Below are 18,807 nucleotides of genomic sequence, written 5' to 3'. Positions count from 1 at the left end.
AGCCCTTGTCCAACTGTCAACTGGAGACGATTGCAGGCTAATCTCTGGCCAGGCCTCAGAGTGGCACAGGATTCCTCACATTCAGAGGGCATGAGAGCAATTAAGGCAGTATCAGTATGCTGGTACTCCCTGCCCCACTGTCTATACACACACAGACACATGCTCAAACACACTTAAAACTCAAACAGACCCACAGTCTGATGTACACTGATGTACTGATCAGTATAGCTATGCACACACACACCCCACCAACACCTACAGACGCAGCCACACACTCACAAACACACACATACACACACTCTCTCTCTACTTACATGCACACAAGCGCACACACACACACACACACACACACATGCTCACGCATACACACACTCTCACACAACACACACAGGAAGACAACTGAACATGCCGACACTTGTCCTTCCTGTCTTGGCTGAGGAATGGCATGTACTGTGCTACCTGATTGCATAATGTGTTTAATTAGCACAGCGATCAGTGCTCTGCCTGTGGGTCTCTGCTCTGCATACCTGAGAGCTCCAAAGGTGTGCCCTATCAAAGTGACTCCTCCCCCTGCCCCTCCACTAAACGACACACAGACCTGACAGTGAGAACATGTGCTGCTGCGATGGACCAGGAGACTCAGTTTAACATGCGCTGGACACAGCTGCTACAGGTCAGTAAGCTTTGGTACAGTGGGCCGGCACCTCTGGGATCCTCCAGGAGTGGTTGTTTTAACTCCTGCATGACAGCTGTTATGCTGATTTGCTGTTGAACTGTGGGGAACGAGTCTGAAAAGTACAGAATATCTGCTTTACTAAAATTGAAGTGTGTCAAAGATTAACAGGGACTGGGGACGACAGTTTTAGTTAAAATAAATTATTAGGTAAAATGCAGTAACAATTTGCTAAGAGCACATTTTGTTTAGACACTGTAAGTAGGAAATGGGGAAGTAGTTTTTCAATTGGATGGTAATACCTACAGCCTGTATCTCCTGCTGCTGGCTCTCCAGTTGTTTTTTGTGTGGTTTATGCTGTGATAGCTACTTGCAGAGCTGGAATGGTGAAGAGCGCTGTGCAATTTCAGCATGTCATGAGAGAAGTGGTTTTGTTAGTGCAGTTTGTTAGTGCAACGTGATACTGCAGAGTGGCACACTACACTAAAAAGCAAAAGATTTTTAAATTAATACATAGATTTGAAAGCTCCTTGAAAATAGATTCATGTGAAATGGACTGTTCAATATACAGTAATTGTTTTATTTGCAGTGGTAATTGTTTCTTAACATTTATTTTATCCATTACCTGTTGTAATTTTCACCAGTGAAATCTGTAAGCCATTGCTACTGCCTCCATGGCTGTGTGCTGCGAATTGCCTAATTGCATTCCATTACTTGTTATTAATAGAATAGAAATTATACAAAATTCCTATTCTCTTGCAGGGATGCAGGTATTACATTGTTAGAAGAATGCACATCAAAATGTGTTGACAGCTGAATTGATATATATGCAAAACCAGAGGCAGACAGTTTCGGGAAGCTGAAGAGTGAGGTTAAGCGTAGCACACAGAAAAAGAGCACACAGTCAGGCAGCACGGAGCAGTCAGGGATGTTACTGGGTTCTCAGTGCTTCATAGACAGCTGCAACACACTCCAATACAAAGTCTGACAAATTATTGCTTCTCCATATTGTTTGGATGGGGAAATCGATGAGTCAACATAAACTCCTAGGTCTTTCTAATGCGTTACTTCTTCCAGTTCTATTCCTCAGTACAGTTAAAAGCAACTCCTCTTATCAACACGCAGCCTCTGTGTCCTATACATCAACCAGTTTATAATCCATCTTCTTATATTACCCTGAATGCCTTCAGCTTCCAATTTTAGGCTCAGTCTTTGGTGTGGAACCTTATCAAAAGCTTTCTGAAAATCTAAGTATATCATATCATATGCTTTCACATGATCTACAGCTGCAGTTGCATGTTAAAAAAACTTGAATAAATTAAAAAGACATGATCTGCCTCATCTAAACCCATGTTGACTATCTCCAAGAAAATGTTTTGCAGGCAAGGGCGAAAATCACACAGGGGCACAGGGAGACGTGTCCCTTCCAATGTTAAAAGTAAGCGATTTTGTCCCCCCCAATATACATGCTGTCATTAAATCCATCCCATGTTTTCTCCAACGCCTTGCCCCAACTACACACAAACAGACACACACACACACACACATCCACGGTTGAGGATCTGAACAGACCGCAAACTTAAACCTTTTACAATGGTGTGTAGAATTTGATCTCAGAGGTGCGTTAGTTAATGAACATGTAATGTTTCTTGTCTTGTTGTCTGCTGGCATAAGATTACATGTTTTGTTTGAGCGGACATAGTAGCTATTCTAATTTTCTACAGCAAATAGCCTAGCAAGAACAACAACTCAAAACATTAGCAGCTAATAACTATGTCTTGCTAAAGTCGCATAAGACAAGCAAAGATTGTAAAGCAGAGGCCAAGTAATTTGCATTCATCTTCCCTAGATTCATGGAGGGGGTGGCAGTGAAGTGACAACTATTATTTATTTATTTATTTATTTATTTATTTATTCTGGTGTAGCCTAAAACAATTTTCGTAATCTAATTCTCAATCTATTGTATTTTGCACCTGGAAATTGACATGAAAAAAGAAAGGGTCCTGATATTCGTAATTTCTTTGCTAAAAGAACAGTAAGTTACAGAAGCAGGCATCATTCCTCTCATCATTGCATCTAATGTACTGCAAGATGCTGAGGTGAGTGGTAGTAAGGAACATAAAACTTACAGTAAGGTGTTCAGCTTATTTCCTAATGTGCTCCCTGTCTATTTTGAATTGACCAAATCCATTATATAATTTACTGTATATTACACATCATGAAGCTCTAATAGCTTTCACACATAATGCAAATCACTCCCAGTGGTAACTCCTGTGTGGCATATAATACTATAAAATATAATCATTACTTAATTTAAATATAAAGGTTCAAGTTTCAAGTAATTTCTGAACCTGTATGTAGATTGTAGGAAATTAGTTTTTAAATTACTAGCTTTTTTTATAATATACTTGAATTAATGAGAGTGTGTGAAAATACTGAAAACACATTGACATAATTTATGACAGTATATTGAGAGTATAACAAACTTTAGTTAATCACAAATATCAACATTACTTTTATTTCAGACAATGCAGTGCAGCAGACATTTAGATGAGATGAGAACAGTCAAGCTAATGAGCAAATTACAGAGGTCCTTGGAGACAGCCCAAACCAGCCAGATGTTGAAATCATTCCAGCTCAGAAACTTAAATCCAAATCCCTATATTTCCAGGAGAAATGGTTTAAACTACTTACTACTTACTTACACCTTAACTTAATATTGCTCTTTGCGTGGGGCAGTGCTGTGCTTCTATTGTTGTAGAGCATTTAAAGACCAGAAGTCACAGATTGCAAGTAAAGTTGATCCTTCCTTCATTAGTTTTGGTTTCATAAACTGGAAAAAAACAATTGACAAGTTTGACAATCACCAGAAAAGCCAGGGACATAAACATGCACTAACAACATATATACATGAATCCAATTACATCAATATTGTCCAATGCACACAAAAAACGGCAAATAGAGGCTCATTCTGCTAATATCCCACCCTGGCATGGTGGCAAGTGTAGTTGTGTCAGATAGATATGGAAGGGGAAAATTCTACAGCAGCCAGAAAGGAAATAACAGATCAACATGATAAAAATGATATAATGGAAGTGAAAAAGGTTACTACATATTTTGTTGCATTTACTTCAAATTTAAAGTCGTGGATATTTTGTGTATTATTATTACTATAAATATTGGATTGCAATAATAAAGTAATGTGTAAAATACATAGTGTAATAATCCATCCATCCATCTTCGAAACCGCTTATCCTGGTGAAGGTCGCGGGGAAGCCAGAGCCGATCCTGCCAGGCATAGGGCGCAAGGCAGGAATACACCCAGGACGGGACACCAGTCCATCGCTGGGCAACACACACAGGGCAATTTGGAGTGGCCAATCAACCTAAACCGCATGTCTTTGAAATGTGGGAGGAAACCAGAGTGCATGGAGAAAACCCATGTGGACACGGGGAGAACATGCAAACTGCACACAGACAGGCCCCCCGAGCCTATACATCCATAAAAAAAGTACACCCCAGCTTATGCTGTCAATTTTGAAGGCAGACTTCTCCTGTGTTACGTAATTTCCCATAATCATGTAATTTACGTAATTTCCCATTTGTTGACTTCCCCAAATTCTTTAATAATAATAACAATGTAATGTAACCATTTCACATGCATGTGAATATTCACACAGGCATACTGTTTAGTTTTACACAACCAAATTGGTCCCCCCCCAATGTGTGCCAGTGAGACTGATTGGTCTGTAATTTCCTGGCTCAGTTTTGATTCCTTTCTTATGGATTGGTTTGACTTCCAGTCTTCCAGTCTTCCAGTCAGATGGCACTTACCCTGTTCTAAGTGTCATTTGGAATATTTTAATTAGCAGCCTTAAATAATTTCCATCATTTCTTTAAGTAGTTGGCAATATATGGGCTCAAATTAGCGCCATAAGTAACAAATACAAAATAAAATAGATCGTAAACGTAAAGTTGAGAAAAAAGCTGGAAAATCCCCACACTGGATCCCACCAGCTTCTTCAGAATATCCTCCCCCATACAGCACTGAAACAAAACACAGGATTCACCTGCTACATATGCAGAGTAAAATATTTAATATCATGTTCATATTCCAGTTTTTCTCAATTGTTAAGATACTTTTAATGAAACTGGGGTCAACTTGATCTCCATCTTAACCTAATGAGCAAAACAGTATTCATTTTTGCAAAACACTAAGTCATTTCTAATAGCTTTCACACATAATGCAAATGTTGAGCACAGTTTTGCAAAACTGTAAACACAACTCTCTGCAAAAGAGACAAAACTCAGTTTTGTAAATCATGTCAAACAAAATTAAAACATTTGGTCACTACTACAAATGACTCCCATGAATGTGAACCTCTTCTGCACGTGTGCAAAACTTCTTTGCACAATTGTTCATTCGGCAAGCAGTCCTCAGTCAAGCATAAAAGAGGTCACATTTGAGCTGTTTGCAAGGATGGACCAAGTAAGAGGCTGAGGTTTAAGGCGAGGGCAAGAACAAGTACATGCACAAGGGCAAGGACAAAGGAGAGGTAGAGCTGCCCATAAAGGAAGAGGGGATCAGATGTGTTGTGGTGGAGTAGCTCAAAGGGGAATATAAAGAGTTAATGTTTCAGATTATATTTGTGCCACAATTATTGTTGACCTTTCCATGAGAGAGGCTGGGCAACGCAGCACCCCACACATTACTGCAATTTATGTGAGTGAAGCCACATTCAACCTTTAAAATGTAAGGAGTCGAGGGAGGAACCCCACTGGTAAGAGGGCCACTGTGAATTTGCAAAGGGGTGTACACATCACCATGTGTGCCGCTTTCTCCAGTGTTGGGATTTTTTACCACATCCCTAGAATTGGCACATACAATACGGAACATCTCACAATGCTTGATGCACCAGAGTGTGGTTCCACCAGACATGAGAGGTCTCTGGACTCATAACTGGAAGGTTGTGTGTTCAAATCCTGTGAAGGGCAGTGCTGTTGTACCCTTGACCAAGGTACTTCACTTAAATTGCTCCAGTAAAATGCCCAGCTGTATAAATGGGTACAAATGTAAGTTGCCCTGGATAAGAGTGTCTGCTAAATGACAAATAATGTAATGGCATGTTCTTCATCATATGGGACAATGTTGCTTTCCACCACTCCCATCTGGGTACTGAATGGTTTGCAGACCACACAGGAATTATGTTGCTTTCCACCATCCCAACATACTCTCCTTTTCTCAATCCAGTTGAGGAATTCCTGAGGTGAAAAGTTACTGATTTCTGTTCACAAGACAAGACGTCACTCCTAGATGCAATGAATGCCAGTTGTCTGGAAATCACTGCAGAGGACGGCCAAGCATGGATGTGCCATGCAAGGAGATTTGTTCTTTGCTGCATTGTGAGTGTGTGATTTTGATGAAAACCTAAAAGAAAACCTAACTCATGCATCAGGTGGTTAAGTTCAAACATTTTTTAATCTTGAAGCATTCCATTTACAAAGCAGTAAGCAGGTGAAAATCATTCAGTTGTATAAAATAAAATAAATTTTCACAGGCACCCAACAGAAATACTTCCACCAGGTTATTTTGTGCAACTATATCCATTAAAAAGGAAAGTTCAAGTGCTTAGTTTGATCACAAAGTCATGCAATGCACTGCCTCCATATTTTCTACTGTGCAGGGAGTATTTTAACTACAGCCAGGTCACAAAAAAGTATTCAATGTACTTTAGGCAAGCAAGGGTGGACTGGTCAATTTCACTCACCTACAGCAGAAAATCATGCAAAATGTGAGCACTCACATACAGCAGATTAATCATTATCTACATATTTACAATAATTTTGTATTACTTTCAGGTGAACAAAGTTTGTTACAGTTTTAAACAACACAATTTGTCAATATTTTCAACAATTTTCTTTTTCTGACAATAATTTAAAATAATGACTGGATCCAATTTGGCGTGCTAATGCAGCTTCAGAGCCTCTAGTCCTGCTGGCTAGACAGAGGGACACACACAGTGGGAGGACATGGGGAAACATAATGCATTACCTTTTATAGGACACCCCCTCGCACCTCTAAAGTGTCCCAGGCAACACTGAGGGCTTTCACTCCGTGGGGGTGTGGCACGAGGGCGGCCTGGTCCAGCCTGCGTTTCTATCAGTGGACCAGTCTGACTTCTGGGTCTTCTGCCTCCAGGCATGTCAGCTCCTTGGGTTGCAACTTGGCCACCTCTTCGATCCCTGCAGCTGCCACCTCTCCTCGGTGAACTAATGCCACATGACACAAGAGTTCCGTTCTGCCCAGTGCCCAGCTGAAGTAGGCAACCACCCGCTCCCCATTCGGTCCAGTCTGGGACAGGACTACTCCCACTCCAGTGTTGCTGGCGTCAGTGTCCAGGATAAAGGGGGTCTTGGTGTCGTGATATGCCAGCACTGGAGCCTGAGTCAGGGTGTCTCGGAGTTTGGTGAAGGCGGAAGCGCTGGCGTTGTCCCAGTGAAACCGCCACCCCTTTTCTGTGAGGCGGTGGAGAGGGCTGGCCACATGTGCAAAGTCCCGGACAAAGCGCCAATAATAACAGGCCAGCAAGCTCTGCCTGGACTGAAGGCGGGAACCCAGGGTAGCTCCGGTGCACCATAAACTGGGCATCTGCGGCCAGAAGCCCTAGCTTCTCCCCTGGCTTCCTCTTTAATGCGGTCAATCTTTCAAGCCAGGTGCCAGTCTGCTCTCCCGAGCTGAATTGCTGCCGGAGAGTGGAGACGAGAGCCCCAACCAAGGCAATGGCAAGCTGGTAGGTCTCCTACGCCTCCAACCCGTCATACTGTATCGACTGGATTCTCACGCCATCTTGTGGTCTGGCAGCGTTCTCCATGGCAGGTCTGGGTGTCATCGGCCATCCCAGTTCTTCCTCTCGCAGCGCGGTAGTGGTCTCTGCAGCAGTCGCACAGGCGAGTGTTGGTGTCATCGGCCATTCTGCACTACCCTCTCACGGTCTGGCTCCTTCTGCTGCGGTCATCCGAGCGGAACCCAGCACCATCAGCCATTCGGGGCTCCTCTTTCGGTATGCCACTCAGGCAGGTCCCAGTTCTGCCATTCAGCTTGCTGAAGGGCAAGAGCGGCATTGTTTCTGCAGTAGTTGGAGGCTCAGTGAGGCAGTCTCCCTCTGTAGCTCCTCCATCAACTCAAGCAGCCTCCTTAACGTCCTCTTCTTCCTCTTAACAGAATCATCTGTACAGAATCGTGGGACTGCATATTTCCAGCACTCTGACGTCAATGTAACAGTGTTATTTATTTATTGCGTGCACTTACAACCTGCCTTCATAAAGACAGGAATAGGCAGTAGAAAGTCATTACAAATTTAGCTTCTGATTGTTTTATTTTTGATATCAACATCAATTTTTTCTCAACTTTATTTTTCTCTTCTACAATATATTATATTTTGAATTCGTTACTTATGGCACTAATTTGAGCCCATAGTAATATATCATCTGGCCCAGGTGATATGTTTGTTTTTAATTCTGCTAGTCCCTTTAGTACCTCCTCTTCATTTATCCTGATATCTCTTAGAGCAGGGGTAGTCAATTATTTTGTGTCAAGGTCCAGACACCGGGGGAGGAGGGGGTCACACCTGCAAATGTCCAACACACACACACAATTCTGTGAATTATTAATATACCCCATTGCTTATATTTAGTACATTCATTTGACAAAGTACAAAAATAAAAAGTTTAAATAAATGTAAATATTAGTATTAAAATGGTTTCAGACCACTTTTAATTGTAATTTGCTAAAGATTATTGAGGCATATAGATAAACATAATAGAAACTTTTCGTGTCTTATTAGATTCAAGTCTTTAGCATTTTCCCTTTTGTCCCACTGCGCACTGCAAAAAATGTATGTTGAAAAATGAGGGCAAAGATGATTGAGTAATTCAGGGCGGGGGTCTTGAGGTCCTGCTCCAGAAGATTTTGACCATTGGAGACCTGAAATGTGCGATTCTGAGTAATTTCAAAGTCAAAAAACATAGCTCAAAATCTCCAAGAAATCAGGCAGATTTGGACTCAAACATATCTTTGCTTCACAACCACATATCGCCAGCGAAAAATCACATATCAACCGACATTGTGCAGGCAAACTAGATGCGGTTCCTGGTGCTTATCAATCACAGATCTATTTCAGTGGGTCTCTGTAATTGAAACTGGTGAGGATGCACAATTCTCGATTTGTGCGCCTGCTACAAATATGCGTCTTCATTGGAAATTAGCTGTTTCTGCCACTGATGTAGGAGAATACTAGGTGAAACACAGCTATGGCACCGTGCACCTCCCGGTCTTGTGTATGCACTTTTATATTTTGGAGGCGAGTTTGAAATATGTCCAAATGACAAACGATCCGCAGTTTAGCTGTTTATTTATAGAAATCAGGAAAACAAACCTAATACATGTGTTTTTGACAAGTATAAAGTGACACTCTTGCCCCAGTCCGGGAATCTGTGAGCAATCAACTCACTAAGACACATGAACACAGGATCTATATAGGACATGCCATATTAATACGTCACATCCTAATAATCACATGGCTAATAACCAGGAAGGGCTGCGACTAGATTCCACACAATAACAAGCACTGAGTGCAACAAACCTCCATAACACTACATACAAAAAATCATAAGTTAATTTAAATTATTCTCGCGGTCCATTCAAAAGCATCTGGCGGTCCGGATTTGGCCCGCGAATCGCTTATTGACTACCCTGTCTTAGAGTTTGACTGGACTGATTGTTAACCTGTGGCATGTTATCTGTTTTTTTATATATATATATATTGTAAAAACCTCTATAAAATAATCATTTAGAACATTTGCCACATCTTGTTTGATTTGTAAGATACATCATTTTTTAGCTTTTAGCTGTTTCACTTCCTCCTTTATTGACCTCTTGCTATAGTATTGAAAAAAGCTCTTTGCATTAGTTTAAGCTCCAAGAGCTATGTTTCTTTCTATTTCCCTCTTTGCTCTCCTGATCCTCTCTTAACATATCCTTGTAGCTCTATATATTTTTTGTATTTTGTTTAGTCTGTCTTTTTATGCGCTATACAACATCTTTCCCTTTATTTTATTTTTTGCATATTTCTATTAAACCATTTTGGAAAATTTGTTTTGGTCCTCAATTTGTTAAGTTTTGGTACAAATTTCTCCCAAGCTTCTAGTAGTATATGTTTGAAATATTAAGAACTTAAGAACATAAGAACATAACCATCCATTTTCAACTGAATCTTTATCCAGTGTGCCCCAGTCTAACTCTTCTGAGTGCTGCCTCATACCTTCAAGGTTTGTGTTTCTAAAATTGTAGACCATTGTTTTAGATTTAGTCCTTGTTTTTTGAAAGTATGCCTCAAAGCTAACCATATTACCATTAGTTCTCTAACTACTAATGCCCTTCTGACTCTATCTTGGTAATTTGAAAATATCAAATCAATGCATGCTCTTTCTCTGGTTGGTTCCCTGACAAATTGAGTTAGAAATCCACCTCAACCATTTCTATTTCTGCTTCTGTTGTCCCAACTGGGCTTTCTCAGTCTATGTCTGAGGAATTGAAATCACCTCTTATAACAGCCACATCCTTGCTACATGCAGTCCTGATTACATTGTACAATGCAACATCTTTCTGAATATGTGAATTGGGTGTTGTGTAACATACTCCTACCACTAATCCTCCAGATATTTTATTCAAAAGTTGAACCTACAAAGATTCAGTTTCGATAGCAGGATCTAATTTAAGTTCTTCTGCCTCAATGTAATTTCTGATATTATTATTATTATTTTTTTTATTTCTTGGCAGACACCCTTATCCAGGGCGACTTAAAACATAAATATAATGATATATGATATGATATATAATGCTCCACCACCTCTTTGATTTTGCCTGTCTCTCCTAAATTGTATGTATCTTTTCAACTTGTATTCATCACCATCATTTTCTGTAAGCCATGTTTCCGTCACTCCTACAACATCATAGTCACACGCCAGCACTGTGGCTTCTAAGTCTAACAACTTGTTTCTTATACTTCTGGCATTGAGGTACAAACATTTCATTCCTTGTCTACTAGCAGTTTCCCTTTGTTTTCTTTACATATGCAGAACATCTCCCATTGTCAGAGCTCTCTGCCCCCATGGTCCCTAGTTTTGAAGATTGTGAACACAGAGCCTCCTGGTCAAATATATTCAATATTGATTAAAATATAGTTTGACCAAGCAATAGCCAAAGAAATTAGCAATGTGACTGAATTTATCTCCTAGAACCTGTGAAATGGTCTCCAGGGTGGGGACAGGCATTAATAACTGATCCCTAGTTCTGCTTTCCTCACAGTGAATAAGGTCTGTATTTTGTATTTGTTTCATTGTGTTTCAGGCCTGCTGTGGCATTCTCCTGCTGACCCAGACAGGGTACAGCAGATCTGCCCCTGAAGTGAGTCTGAGTGTTCGGGAGCAGCGTGGTGCCGGTGTGTGGATCGGTAGCATTGGGCAGAAGCCACCCTCGGGGCCGGTAACATCCTACCAGCTCCTCACTACGGATGAACGCGTCAGGCTGGATGGTCAGACGGGGGACTTGTTCACCACGGGGCATGCCATAGACCGGGAAGCCCAGTGTCCTGCAGAGCTCCAGGCAGGGCCATGCCTGCTGCAGCTCAGTGCCCTGGTGAACCCAGATGCAGAGGTTATAAATGTACGGCTGGTCATCGAAGACATAAACGACAACACTCCCAGCTTCCAGGTTAGCAACATCACCCTGCATCTGCTGGAGGATGTTCCTGTGGGAACCAGGTTGGAACTGGACCTGCATGTTTCTGACCTGGACACGGGCAGTAATGGGGCAGTGAAGTACCGGCTGGAGGGTGGCGCAGGGTTCTTCAGTGTGGAGCCCATGGGCCCGGCACCGGTGGTGGTGGTGGGACGACAACTTGACCGTGAGACACAGGAGACCCACCACATGATGCTCAGCGCCGTCGACCAGGGAGACCCCCCTCTGACTGGGACTGTCGCCCTGTTGGTGCAGGTGATGGATGTCAACGACAACTGTCCTGCCTTCCCCCGTGCCAGCACCCATACCATCTCTGTGCCTGCAGACACACCCATTGGCACAGTGTTGACCCGCATCCACGCCACTGATGCTGACCTGGGCCCCAACACAGAGGTGACCTACTCCTTCAGCCCCCAAGTCTCACAGGGTGACCAGGCCCTGTTCCACCTGGACAGCCGCTCTGGAGAAATCACACTGTCAGCCAGCTTCTGCAGCGACAGCCCCACCAAGCACCTGCTGAAGATATGGGCGAGCGATCTGCTGTCACCCTGCCCACCCGCTGTCACCAACGTCACTGTGTCTGTACTGCCTGTGCCAGGCCAGGAGCAGGTGATGGACCTCAAGTACATTGCCAAGGTCCATGACCAGACCTTGATGCTGAGGGAGGATGAGCCAGTTGGCACCACACTGGCCATTCTGGAGGTCAGGAACCCAGGGGCCATTAGGGCCCAGCCTTCCATTCAGGGAGACATGCCTTTTGTTCTCAAGCTGCATCAGGGGAAGTACGTGCTGGTGACCTCGGACTCCCTGGACTTTGAGCGCCAAAGGCAATACGATGTCCTCATTGTTGCCAGTGATGCAAAGGATGCCAGCATTCAGCACAAGAAGCTGATTCATATCCAGGTCGAGGACATGAATGATAATGCTCCCCAGTTCCACCAAAGTCTCTTCCATGTGGATATTGAGGAGAACAACCAGCCGGGAGTGTTTCTGATGTGGCTGAGTGCAACAGATGCAGACAGCCAGCAGAATGGACAGGTGCTGTACAGTCTGGGGTCAGACACACCACCCACATTCTCCATCGACAGTGGGACGGGCCTACTGTCAGTGGTGTCCGTCTTGGACCGAGAAACCAAGGAATATTACAACCTCACAGTGCTGGCCAGGGATCTGGGTGAGCCTGCACTGGAAAGCAGTGCTACAGTGGCAGTGCGTGTCCTGGACCAGAACGACAATAGCCCAGCCTTCCTCACCAGTGAGTTCATCTTCTTCATCCCTGAGAATTTTCCGCAGTTCGGTAATGTGGGCGTGATCAATGTGTCAGATGCGGACTCAGGTGACAACGGCCTCGTAAAGGTGAGACTACTAAATGTCAGCAGTCCCTTCACCATGGACAACACTCTGGGTATCCTGAAATGTACTGCCCCCGTGGACCGAGAGACCCAAGACCGGCACGAGCTGTGGATCGAGGCAAGAGATCAGGGCCGCCCCGTACGCTCTATCAATGCCAGGGTCACCGTGTTCATCCTGGATGTCAATGACAATGCCCCCAAAGTGCTGCTGCCCATCACCAACCACTCTTGCCTGACGGTGCTGCCAAGCACCGTACCTGGCACCACTGTGGCCAGGGTCTTGGCCGTGGATGAGGATGCTGGCCTCAACTCCATCATCCACTACCAGGTGAAGCCCTGTGGGACTGTCAACACCAGCCCCTTCGTGATTGACTCAGCTTCAGGAAACATCACCCTGGCCCACCAGCTGCTGGCAGAACACCACAAGCTGCACCAACTGTACGTGACCGTCAGCGACAGCGGGAGTCCCCGGCCACTGCAAGCCACAGTGTGGGTCCACCTGTGGATCAATGCAACAGCTGGGCCCTGCAGAGTAAGCACCCTGCCACCCTGCATGCCAGATCCCTACCCTGTCCCACAGGGTACCTGTGCAGGGAGGGATCCCCAGGAATCCAAGAATTCCCAAATGGTCTTTATCCTTGGCCTCTCCATGATGCTGACTTCCATGGTCTTCCTGACAGCGGGAATCTGCACATTCCTACTGCTGGGATGTAGGGACAGGAAGACTAAAATTAAAACTAATTGTAAAGAGACAGAAATACCATTAAAACTGATTGAGGCATATGACATGAAAGACTGGCCAGATGTACAATGAGAAATGGGGCCTGGACTGTGTATATATGTATATATATATATAGTATTGTACATAATGTTGAGTACTTGTATTTTTTAGAATAATTTATTGAAAACATTAAAAAAATATGAATTCAAGTCAATTGCTTGATGCCATGTCACTATCACACTGTTTGTCCCTGTTCCACACATCTTACTGTCCTTTCACAGCACTTACACCTCGTTTCTACCATAATTTAGTTAGTCCAGGCACACTTTTACTGCACTTTACTGCTCTCTGCAGGATTTACCACAGTGACATTATATAAGAGACATACATCCTCCTATGAACTCCAAAGTCCTATTCCAGCTGTCTCTGCCTCTCTGCCTGTAGACTTCCTGCCACAGACCACCTCACTTCATCACATAAGTGTTACTGAGCCCCTGGAAACTAAATCTGCTGGAGCTGCGCAGAGAACCTGTTACCACTGCACTGCACACCCACATAGTCTGGGTGATGCATTGTGAAGATGAGGTAACCCAAAAAAACAAGTACAGCATCCAATAAGTAAACCACACTGTTGGCTTGCTACAAAATCAACATACTACACAACCCATCATGTAAAGGGTGTACAGTACAGCTGATGGCAAAAACACCAGCTCACACTGAGGCCTCTGCTTGCATTGTACACTGCCATTAGGGAATCTAGCTTTTGAGCTGAACTGAAAAAACAAGTTTGGTTTTAAACAAGCGGATAAATTGTCCTATTGTCATTATCTTGGAGCTGGAGAGGTAGGTTACAGATCTGTGCACTCCACACACAGCTGGCAACATGCCATCTGCAGACTGAGAGAGCTGGCATCAGGAAATGCGTGATGTGCTGTTTAGCTTTTTGTTTTCTGTGCACTGCAGATTAAATTCCTCTAATATGTATATCTTAAAGAGTCTGGCACACAGATCTTTGGCTTGCTGCCAATGGTTTCTGTAGAATGTGTAATAGTACTTGAGAAGCCCAAGGTATAAAAGAAGTGAAAAGAAAATAAATACCCCTTCTTCTTCCTCTTAAAAATACTCCTTGGTTCCACTGGCTAAGCATCTGTGCTGTCCCATGCAGTGCCGTGCCAGACACGTCCCAGAGCTTTTTGTAAAACCTGGCCATCGTGAAGTCCATCCCCTGTTGTGTGAGGAGGCAGAGCGATTGTGGGATAGTGTTGCGTTTCATTTAAAAAACAAAGGCAGAAAACAACACTACGATCATTAGAGCCTTACGTGGAAAGGACTTTTGTGGCTATTTTATTATTTCTGCTTTACATGATTGGCGTAATAAATACATGTTTCTTTTAAGAAATATTAGGAAGAGCTAAACGTGTATAGACAACATTATAATCAGACAAGCATTATGTTACCGTAAGAAAATTGTTCCATGTGCAACAATAAAAATAAATACTTGATATTTAGTATTATTATTATAATGTTTGTAATCATAATCAAGATATGTGCTAGAAGATATGTCTTTTAAATGGCACAACTTGACTCTCTTAACTTACTACTCTTACTACAGATTTGTAACTGCAAACAACAGTTTTTGCCACATTACTTAGCAGACGCCCTTAACCAGGGCAAGTTACAGTTGAAACAAAATACATACGTTTCACGATTAATCATACAGTAACAGCAGCTACAATATATCAGGTCATAATTTAATTAAAGTGTGCACGTTTCAGTCATGGCGTTTATGGCTATATGGACGCATTTAATAATCCAGTCCTTAATGTTTTAGAGGGAAACACAGATCTGCTGTGTTTATTATGTATTCTTTAATTTAACTTGTAATTGGCACACGTTAACTAAATTGTGTTTATGGTCTTGGTCACTGCGTAGCTGTTGTACAACAGACCTGCACACCATTCACAGCCTAAAACACCGTCCAGTTGTTCATCAAATATTAATAAAATTGACTGCTACTGCTCCGTTTATTGTTCTTTAGTTTTGTTTTTTAACTTCCTCTGTTCCAGGGTGAAAAGGTTCAGTTCCCTCAGTCTCTCCGAGTAGGACATTCCCTTCAGACCTGGAATAAGTCTTGTTGCTCTTCTCTGAACTAGACTAGAGCAGCAATATCCTTCTTGAAGTGTGGTGCCCAGAACTGTACACAATATTCCAGATGAGGTCTAACTAGTGCATTGTACAATCTTAACATTACTTCCCTTGTTTTAAATTCTACACTTTTGACAATATACCCTAACATTCTGTTTGCCTTTTTTATTGCTTCCCCACACTGTTTGGATGGAGAAAGTGAGGAGTCCACATAGACTCCTACCTAGGTCTTTCTCATGAGATACTTCCATCTAGTTCTATTCCTCCCATAGTGTAATTATAGTGGACATTTTTGTTACCTGCGTGTATTATCGTCCACATTGAATTTCATCTGCCAGGTGTCGGCCCACAACTGAATGTTATCTAAGTCCCTTTGAATAGCCTGTGGTGCCGAGATTGTATCTGCTGAGCCACCTATTTTACAAGTTTGCTAACTATCCCAGAGTCCAGATCATTAATATAGATTAGAAAAAGCAAAGGCCCTAGTACTGATCCCTGTGGAACTCCACTAACAACCTCACTCCAGTTAGAAGCAACTACTCTAATCGACACCCTCTGTTTCCTATACATCAACCAGTTCATAATCCATCTACTTACATTACCCTGAATGCCTACAGCTTCCAATCAGTCTTTGGTGTGGAACCTTATCAAAAGCTTTTTGAAAATCTAAGTATATCATATCATATGCTTTCACATGATCTACAGCTGCAGTTGCATTTTCAAAAAATTCTAATAAATTAGTAAGGCATGATCTGCCTCATCTAAACCCATGTTGACTATCTCCAAGAATATGATTTTCATTAAGATGCTCCTCTATTTTCTGTCCAATATTTTTTTCCAACATTTTACAGGTGATGCAGGTGAGACTGATTGGTCTGTAATTTCCTGGCTCAGTTTTGTCCCCTTTCTTGTGGATTGGTATGACATTTGCTGTCTTCCAGTCAGTTGGCGCATCCCCTGTTCTAAGTGTCATTTGGAATATTTGATTTAGTGGCCTATAAATAATTTTCCTAATTTCTTTAAGTACTCAAGTAGTATATTCTTAAAATATAACCATCCATTTTCAACTGAATCTGTATCCAGTGTGCTCCAGTCTACCTGTTCTAAGTGCTGCCTCATACCTTCAAGGTTTGCTTTTCTGAAATTGTAGACCATTGTTTTAGACTTGGGCCTTGTTTTTTGAAAGAATGCCTCAAAGCTAACCATATTGTGATCACAGTTTGCCATTGGTTCTCTAACTAGTGTCCCTCTGACTCTATCTTGGTCAATTGAAAATATCAAGTCAATGCATGCACTCTCCCTGGTTGGTTCCTTGACAAATTGAGTTAGAAAGCAGTCATTTACCATCTCAACCATTTCTATTTCTGCTTCTGTAGTCCTAACCGGGCTTTTCCAGTCTATGTTTTGGAAATTGAAATCGCCCATTATAACAGCCACATCCTTGCTACATGCAGTCTTGATTACACTGAACAATGCAACATCTTGCTGAATATCTGAGTTGGGTGGTCTGAATACACTCCTACCACTGCCTCAATGTCATTTCTCACCCCACCTCCTCTTCGATTTTGCCCTGTTTCACCTAAACTGTGTGTATCCTTCTAACTTATATTCATCCCCATCGTTTTCTGTAAGCCATGTTTCCATCACTCGTACAACATCATAGTCACCTGCCAGCACTGTGGCTTCTAAGTCCAACATCTTGTTCCTTATACTCCTGGCATTGAGGTACAAACATTTCAGGACTTTCCTAGTAGCGGGTTCCCTTTGTCTTCTTTCCTTAGAGGAACATCTCCCATTGTCAGAGCTCCCTGTCCGCCTGGTCCCTAGTTTAAATGATTCTCAATTTCTCTGCCCATACGCTCTACCAATGCATTAGCCCCCCTTCTGTTTAGATGTAGACCGTCCGGTTTTATAGGTCCCATCTATACCAGAAGAAAGACCAATGCTCCATAAACCTAAACCCCTCTTCCCTACACAAAGATTTCAACCAGGTGTTAAACTTTCTAATCTCTGCCTGTCTCCCTGGCCTGGCACGTGATACCAGAAGTATTTCGGAGAAAACTACATGTTCTATGTTTTGGCGATATCCCAATGATCCTTAGGTCCGATCGAAAAATGGATAGCAATTTTGGAAACTTCATACACAGTTTCCTATCTATGCTCAATAGTAACATGACTGATAAAAGCATCCTTAAAGGAGTAATGAGATGTTCAATATCTGAAAACACTTTCTAACATTGCCAACCTGCCGTATCTGGCCCAGAGAATGTCACAGGTCAGAAGTAATGACATTATCTATTAGTGTTCAATTGTAATTATTGTGCTAAATGTAACCTATCAATAGTTATTAGCTGTTGAAAGTTTTGGGGTTATAGAGGGCCTCAGTAGAATCTGGATGACCAATCAGTACTAAAAGTAATAGCAACCATTTCCAGATATAATGCAAAAAGTGCACACACTGTAATTTAGATAGCTGAAAAACTGTAGGATGAGATGTATTTAATTTAACTGGTCAGAAACGAGAAGAAGAAGAATAAATAAACCGAGTAATAAGATCTGCGCAGATAATAATAATAACTAGAATGGAAGTTTCTGATGAAACTTCATCTGCGTTGTCAAAGGAGAGTTTTTAGATTATGTTAAGCAATAGCTGTTGAATGCAAACAGTACAATAGAATAGAATGCAAATACAGTTTAAAGGCTTAAATAGCTTCACAAAAACATGCTGCAAACGTGCTGCAATCAGTTGTGTATTTGCATTATATCTTTAGTAGTTTTAAGACTAATTCTAGCATATACACCGATCAGCCATAACATTATGACAGGTGAAGTGAATAACACTGATAATCTCGTTATCATGGCACCTGTCAGTGGGTGGGATATATTAGGCAGCAAGTGAACATTTTGTCCTCAAAGTTGATGTGTTAGAAGCAGGAAAAATGGGCAAGCGTAAGGATCTGAGCGACTTGGACAAGGGCCAAATTGTGATGGCTAGACGACTGGGTCAGAGCATCTCCAAAACTGCAGCTCTTGTGGGGTGTTCCCAGTCTGCAGTGGTCAGTATCTATCAAAAGTGGTCCAAGGAAGGAAAAGCGGTGAACCGGCGACAGGGTCATGG

General features: G+C 42.4%; 1 protein-coding gene across 1 annotated transcript; it reads left to right on the top strand.

Moving 5' to 3' along the window:
- pcdh20l (protocadherin 20-like) lies at positions 1-14,483 on the top strand. Its single transcript, XM_066715385.1, has 2 exons — positions 1-673; positions 11,082-14,483. The coding sequence occupies exons 1-2, from the start codon at positions 626-628 to the stop codon at positions 13,635-13,637; spliced, it is 2,604 nt and encodes an 867-aa protein (XP_066571482.1). The 5' UTR covers positions 1-625; the 3' UTR covers positions 13,638-14,483.
- The last annotated feature ends 4,324 nt before the right edge of the window (positions 14,484-18,807 follow it).

Source organism: Amia ocellicauda, chromosome 10, assembly GCF_036373705.1.
Source record: "Amia ocellicauda isolate fAmiCal2 chromosome 10, fAmiCal2.hap1, whole genome shotgun sequence".
In the NCBI taxonomy this organism is placed as follows: Eukaryota; Metazoa; Chordata; class Actinopteri; order Amiiformes; family Amiidae; genus Amia; species Amia ocellicauda.
This window is presented reverse-complemented; position numbering and strand designations above follow the sequence as displayed.